The following is a 7,326-nucleotide window of genomic DNA, read 5'->3' on the forward strand; positions in this document are numbered from 1 at the left end:
CAACCAAATAATTATAAACATATAATTATTAAAATCACTAATTACACCATACCCAAGGGTACAATGGTCATTTCATCTAGGCCCAAAACGCGGGTGTTAGAGCGATTATGGGTGTTTTGGGCGAGATTTGACTTGGTCAAATTGGAAGTAAGTGCTAATGGGTCGAAATGGCACTAAGTGTTAAATTGGATTGGTTTGTAAATCCACCCTAATTGTATTGTTGTTGTGTGATTTATGGAATAGGTACTTTCCATTAACGATTGCGGATTTTGGTATTGCATTGTTCAAGGCACCAAGGTGAGTGGAATAATTATATATGTATGTATATGATTTATTTACTTGTGGGGTATGGGTTAAAGTTCGATGTTGACGATACCATATCCTAGAATGTATTGTTGGTTCGTTTTGATGAGGGTTAAGTTCGATGTTGATGATACCTCATGTATGGATTTAAAGTACCGCTATTGTAGTGAAATTCGATGAGGGTTTAAGTTCGATGTTGACGATACCTCATATGTGGGTTTAAGTTCGATGTTGACGATACCACATTTATTGGGACGAATGGGAATTAAGTTCGATGTTGACGATACCATTCGTTGGGCTAGCCTTGGGATTTGAATACTAATGGATGTTGTGAACATCAATGCGTATGTATTGTGTTGAAACATATTGTATTGTTTGCGTTATATGATATTGTACACTAGCTTATGTTATCGAGGATTTTAGCGTTATACATTATAAAGGTATGCTAATTATGTTGCGTATGTATGCGGTTTGTTGTAATTGTTTGCAAGTAGGTAAGTTATATATGTATATGTATAATTATTGTATTCACTAAGCGTTAGCTTACCCTCTCGTTGTTTACCTTTTTATAGGCTCGGGCGTTGACAAGGGTAAGGGCGTGCGATTGGATTAGAGATTCCACTTGTTTGATAGGGGACGCTTTTGGGATGTGATAGCTTTTGGAGTTTGACCGAGATTCGGGTAGTTTAACCCCCAAACACCATGCTCATAGTGTCGTTTGGAAATTAAACTAATGTGGTCGAAACTCATGTTTTGTATGAAACTCGTAAAAACAGCCGATGTGGGCCCCATTTTGTAAAACTTATTTTATTATTGAATCGTGTGAGTTTTAACTATTATAACATGTTGTGAAAAGCGTTTCGTCTAAATATGTCGGGAAGTGGGAGATATTTATTTGAAAAATTGCAAAACCGGACAGAACTGAAAACTGACCTGTGCGCGCCGCGCACCATGAGGAGGTGCGCGTAGCGCACTCCACTGTTATATAAAAAAAATTGTTTCGCGTATTCGGTTGGTTATTGGTTTGGGTTGTTACAAGTGGTATCAGAGCATGGTCTAAGGGATTTAGGCGACTTGAGATAGGTGCCTAGACTTAGACCTTATTGTGTATACGCTTTATGTGGGACTTGTAGGAGACGGGTCAGACCGGGGATTTGATTAGCGCTTAGGTTTATGTGAACTAACCTTGCACTAATTGCTTTGTGTTGTTTTAGCAATCATCAAGCGAGATAGACATTGTACTAGCAAGTTAATGCGACGTGCTCGCGTAACAATGATTAGCTACCATTGTTACGGGTTCAAGTCGTGTCAAACAAGCAATGTACGACGAGTATCAAGCAAGATGGGACGGTGTGGTATATGTATGTCGTTCCATTTCATTTCGTTGTTTAATCTATATGCATTCTTTAGAATGAAGACGGAAGATGGAACCGGAATGGGCGCGCCTATTCATGAGAGGAAGGATGAGTTAACATTAAGGATTGAGGCGGAGTTCGAACGCTATATCTTGGTTTTCGCCGACAAGGTTAAGCAAGTTCTCCAAGAGTCATTCTAGGGAATAGTGACCGAGATGGTCCGAGACCAAGTGCCTAAGGTCGTGAAGGAAGAGTTAGAAAAGAGGTTTCCTAAACCTCAAGGTGACGGTGACAAGGAGCAACTATGGGGATTGAATCTCGTGCTCCAAAATTTGCTGATCACTCTTTGGGTAAGAAAAAGTTCGAATCAAGAGGTGCTCCTAGTAAAAGGGCGAGAAGTACGCCCGAAGGTGTTGAAAAAGTAAAGAAGAGGAGTAAGGGAGGTTATGGGCCTACGTGCTTTAGGTGTGGAGGACGAGGTCATTTGGCACGGGATTATACCAGTGTACCTTTAAGCACGATTAAGTGCTTTATTTACCAAAAGAAGGAACACCGAAAGTCGGAGTGTTCCGAATCATTTGTCGATCGGGTTAGGAGGTTAGAAAGTGACTACCTGATGATCAATGAAGTGCAAGGGTCCAACGATGATGTTTCAGGTATTTTTCGTCTTTGGTACGAATATGCCTTATTATTGTTTACTGTGTGCTGATGGATTCGTGTATGTATTAGAGACTTAGACTTTGTTTCGAGATCTAATTAGTCTCAAGGGAACGTATTTTTCGAAGGTACTCACAAGTGTGCGGGGTTAGTGAACTCGGTGAAGATTCGGTTTGTTGGTGGTTTTGATGATAGTGCACCGGGGTAGCGCTTGAATCGTTGACTCGTGGAAATGCGCCCTGGGGACGAATGCTGTAGTGACCCGAACTTTTCCATATTTATATATATATTAAATGAAATTGTTATTTACATGATTAAGTGTTTCCAACATGTTAAGCAATCAAACTTGTTAAGACTTGATTAATTGAAATATGTTTCATATAGACAATTGACCACCCAAGTTGACCGGTGATTCACGAACGTTAAAACTTGTAAAAACTATATGATGACATATATATGGATATATATATATATATAGTTAACATGATATTATGATAAGTAAACATATCATTAAGTATATTAACAATGAACTACATATGTAAAAACAAGACTACTAACTTAATGATTTTTAAACGAGACATATATGTAACGATTATCGTTGTAAAGACATTTAATGTATATATATCATATTAAGAGATATTCATACATGATAATATCATGATAATATAATAATTTAAAATCTCATTTGACATTATAAACATTGGGTTAACAACATTTAACAAGATCGTTAACCTAAAGGTTTCAAAACAACACTTACATGTAACGACTAACGATGACTTAACGACTCAGTTAAAATGTATATACATGTAGTGTTTTAATATGTATTTATACACTTTTGAAAGACTTCAATACACTTATCAAAATACTTCTACTTAACAAAAATGCTTACAATTACATCCTCGTTCAGTTTCATCAACAATTCTACTCGTATGCACCCGTATTCGTACTCGTACAATACACAGCTTTTAGATGTATGTACTATTGGTATATACACTCCAATGATCAGCTCTTAGCAGCCCATGTGAGTCACCTAACACATGTGGGAACCATCATTTGGCAACTAGCATGAAATATCTCATAAAATTATAAAAATATGAGTAATCATTCATGACTTATTTACATGAAAACAAAATTACATATCCTTTATATCTAATCCATACACCAACGACCAAAAACACCTACAAACACTTTCATTCTTCAATTTTCTTCATCTAATTGATCTCTCTCAAGTTCTATCTTCAAGTTCTAAGTGTTCTTCATATATTCTACAAGTTCTAGTTACATAAAATCAAGAATACTTTCAAGTTTGCTAGCTCACTTCCAATCTTGTAAGGTGATCATCCAACCTCAAGAAATCTTTGTTTCTTACAGTAGGTTATAATTCTAATAGAAGGTAATAATCATATTCAAACTTTGATTCAATTTCTATAACTATAACAATCTTATTTCAAGTGATGATCTTACTTGAACTTGTTTTCGTGTCATGATTCTGCTTCAAGAACTTCGAGCCATCCAAGGATCCGTTGAAGCTAGATCCATTTTTCTCTTTTCCAGTAGGTTTATCCAAGGAACTTAAGGTAGTAATGATTTTCATAACATCATTCGATTCATACATATAAAGCTATCTTATTCGAAGGTTTAAACTTGTAATCACTAGAACATAGTTTAGTTAATTCTAAACTTATTCGCAAACAAAAGTTAATCCTTCTAACTTGACTTTTAAAATCAACTAAACACATGTTCTATATCTATATTATATGCTAACTTAATGATTTAAAACCTGGAGACACGAAAAACACCGTAAAACCGGATTTACGCCGTCGTAGTAACACCGCGGGCTGTTTTGGGTTAGTTAATTAAAAACTATGATAAACTTTGATTTAAAAGTTGTTATTCTGAGAAAATAATTTTTATTATGAACATGAAATTATATCCAAAAATTATGGTTAAACTCAAAGTGGAAGTATGTTTTCTAAAATGGTCATCTAGACGTCGTTCTTTCGACTGAAATGACTACCTTTACAAAAACGACTTGTAACTTATCTTTCCGACTATAAACCTATACTTTTTCTGTTTAGATTCATAAAATATAGTTCAATATGAAACCATAGCAATTTGATTCACTCAAAACGGATTTAAAATGAAGAAGTTATGGGTAAAACAAGATTGGATAATTTTTCTCATTTTAGCTACGTGAAAATTGGTAACAAATCTATTCCAACCATAACTTAATCAACTTGTATTGTATATTATGTAATCTTGAGATACTATAGACACGTATATAATGTTTCGACCTATCATGTCGACACATCTATATATATTTCGGAACAACCATAGACACTCTATATGTGAATGTTGGAGTTAGCTATACAGGGTTGAGGTTGATTCCAAAATATATATAGTTTGAGTTGTGATCAATACTGAGATACATATACACTGGGTCGTGGATTGATTCAAGATAATATTTATCGATTTATTTCTGTACATCTAACTGTGGACAACTAGTTGTAGGTTACTAACGAGGATAGCTGACTTAATAAACTTAAAACATCAAAATATATTAAAAGTGTTGTAAATATATTTTGAACATACTTTGATATATATGTATATATTGTTATAGGTTCGTGAATCAACCAGTGGCCAAGTCTTACTTCCCGACGAAGTAAAAATCTGTGAAAGTGAGTTATAGTCCCACTTTTAAAATCTAATATTTTTGGGATGAGAATACATGCAGGTTTTATAAATGATTTACAAAATAGACACAAGTACGTGAAACTACATTCTATGGTTGAATTATCGAAATCGAATATGCCCCTTTTTATTAAGTCTGGTAATCTAAGAATTAGGGAACAGACACCCTAATTGACGCGAATCCTAAAGATAGATCTATTGGGCCTAACAAACCCCATCCAAAGTACCGGATGCTTTAGTACTTCGAAATTTATATCATATCCGAAGGGTGTCCCGGAATGATGGGGATATTCTTATATATGCATCTTGTTAATGTCGGTTACCAGGTGTTCACCATATGAATGATTTTTATCTCTATGTATGGGATGTGTATTGAAATATGAAATCTTGTGATCTATTATTATGATTTGATATATATAGGTTAAACCTATAACTCACCAACATTTTTGTTGACGTTTTAAGCATGTTTATTCTCAGGTGATTATTAAGAGCTTCCGCTATCGCATACTTAAATAAGGACGAGATTTGGAGTCCATGCTTGTATGATATTGTGTAAAAACTGCATTCAAGAAACTTATTTTGTTGTAACATATTTGTATTGTAAACCATTATGTAATGGTCGTGTGTAAACAGGATATTTTAGATTATCATTATTTGATAATCTACGTAAAGCTTTTTAAACCTTTATTGATGAAATAAAGGTTATGGTTTGTTTTAAAATGAATGCAGTCTTTGAAAAACGTCTCATATAGAGGTCAAAACCTCGCAACGAAATCAATTAATATGGAACGTTTTTAATCAATAAGAACGGGACATTTCAAATGCATGCCGGTAATACGTAGTATTGATATGGGTGACATTCCTAATGGAAACACCCTATGATGACGTTGTATTTACGGACGAGGGCGTAGGACTTGGTGCAACCAAGCATTTCTTAGCGATGGGGTAAATGATTCTACTAAGCCATGAGAACGGACTTTGGTGTTAGGTTGGGAGCGCGTGTTGCTGTTGTGTTGAAGTTGATGAGCCATGAGGTTCGTCGAGTGAATGAAACCCTTGAGATCAAGCGTTTGGCCTAGATGAATGTTGGTAATAGAGTCTATGGGATGCAACGTTAGGTGCCTCTTTCATACCTACTAGCGTGGTATTCGACTCCGATGGTGTTGCGGTTACATTGTACTTAGGGTACCGGGGAGAAACCCTTATGTACATGAGTGATTAGATGAAATTCGACAAGCTAGAGCAATCAGAGAATTGCAAGTTTTAAGTTTGGGTAATCGTGGTAAACTCTTCGTTCGAAGTGTTTAAGTATAGGCTAAAATCCTTAGTATGAACAAGGTTGGGTGACGTGCATATTAAGAAATGCAAGACGGGTGAACCTCGTCCCTCTTGTAGGAGTTAGGATAATGCGACTTGGCGCATTAATTGTTGATTTAGTTGTCACTCTTTCGTGAGAGTGAGCATGTGTTTATCGTCGGGATTTATTGTTGAAGACGAATTCGTAAGAATTCGAGGACTATGACCAATGAGGATATTGGTTGTGTATGTTGATAAGTGGTCATTCTACGGGATGCTAGTATTCGACGACGTGTTACGGAACGGAGTTCTAAGTGGGGGAGTTGTACTCTCGCACGAAGGTGTTCTAGTGTGGTGATATTTGGACGATGCTCATATGGATTCGAAGCTAGTGTTGAGACCTACGTTGGTCGATTTTGGTAAAAGTACGGTTTGGAATAAATTGTACTTGTGGTTTTTGGATTTAAATTATCACCGAGGTGGTAATGTGGTAAGTCTCATTGTGAGATAATGGACGTGTTCGACGAGCGAAGTAAGATCCCTCGGTTAAGGGATGTGCGTGCCAGATTCTCTTCTAGGGAATTATTGTTGTGTCTATGCGCAAAATGGGTGGTTCTTGGCTCGATTGTGGTAGCCATTTAGTTACCTTTGGGAATAGATTAATGGGACTTTGAGGAAGGGTATGATGCCTCATTGTCGTATACTTTGGGTGGTAGTTACACAATAGCCATTTTGTGTACTACGAGGTGATTACGTGTGTGTTTATTTGGGGTTATCTCTAGGTTGACTGCGTTTGACTAGTGATAGGTGATGAGTGATATCCGAAAGGAATAGCTCTTCGATTAACCACTCTTGGTTGTGATTGATGGTGAGCGGTTTTCGAAAAGAACCATTACTTGTAGGATTATGATGTTAATTGCCCGTTTGAATTGTGCACATAGCCATTTTGTGCACATGATGGTGAGTAATAGCCGATTTTTTTTATTTACTCACATATTGGTAATAGTGTTGCAATAGCCTTTTC

At 36.2% G+C, this 7,326-nt stretch overlaps 1 protein-coding gene across 1 annotated transcript in view; it reads left to right on the top strand.

Annotated features, from left to right (window-relative positions):
• The window catches only part of LOC139867957 (uncharacterized), a 32,575-nt gene extending 26,536 nt beyond the window's left edge, over positions 1-6,039 (top strand). The window contains exon 6 of the mRNA XM_071856299.1: positions 5,995-6,039. Within this exon, the coding sequence (XP_071712400.1) occupies positions 5,995-6,039 (45 nt within the window). The remainder of the gene's footprint in view (positions 1-5,994) is intronic.
• Positions 6,040-7,326: the final 1,287 nt, after the last annotated feature.

Source organism: Rutidosis leptorrhynchoides, chromosome 9 (assembly GCF_046630445.1).
Source record: "Rutidosis leptorrhynchoides isolate AG116_Rl617_1_P2 chromosome 9, CSIRO_AGI_Rlap_v1, whole genome shotgun sequence".
In the NCBI taxonomy this organism is placed as follows: Eukaryota; Viridiplantae; Streptophyta; class Magnoliopsida; order Asterales; family Asteraceae; genus Rutidosis; species Rutidosis leptorrhynchoides.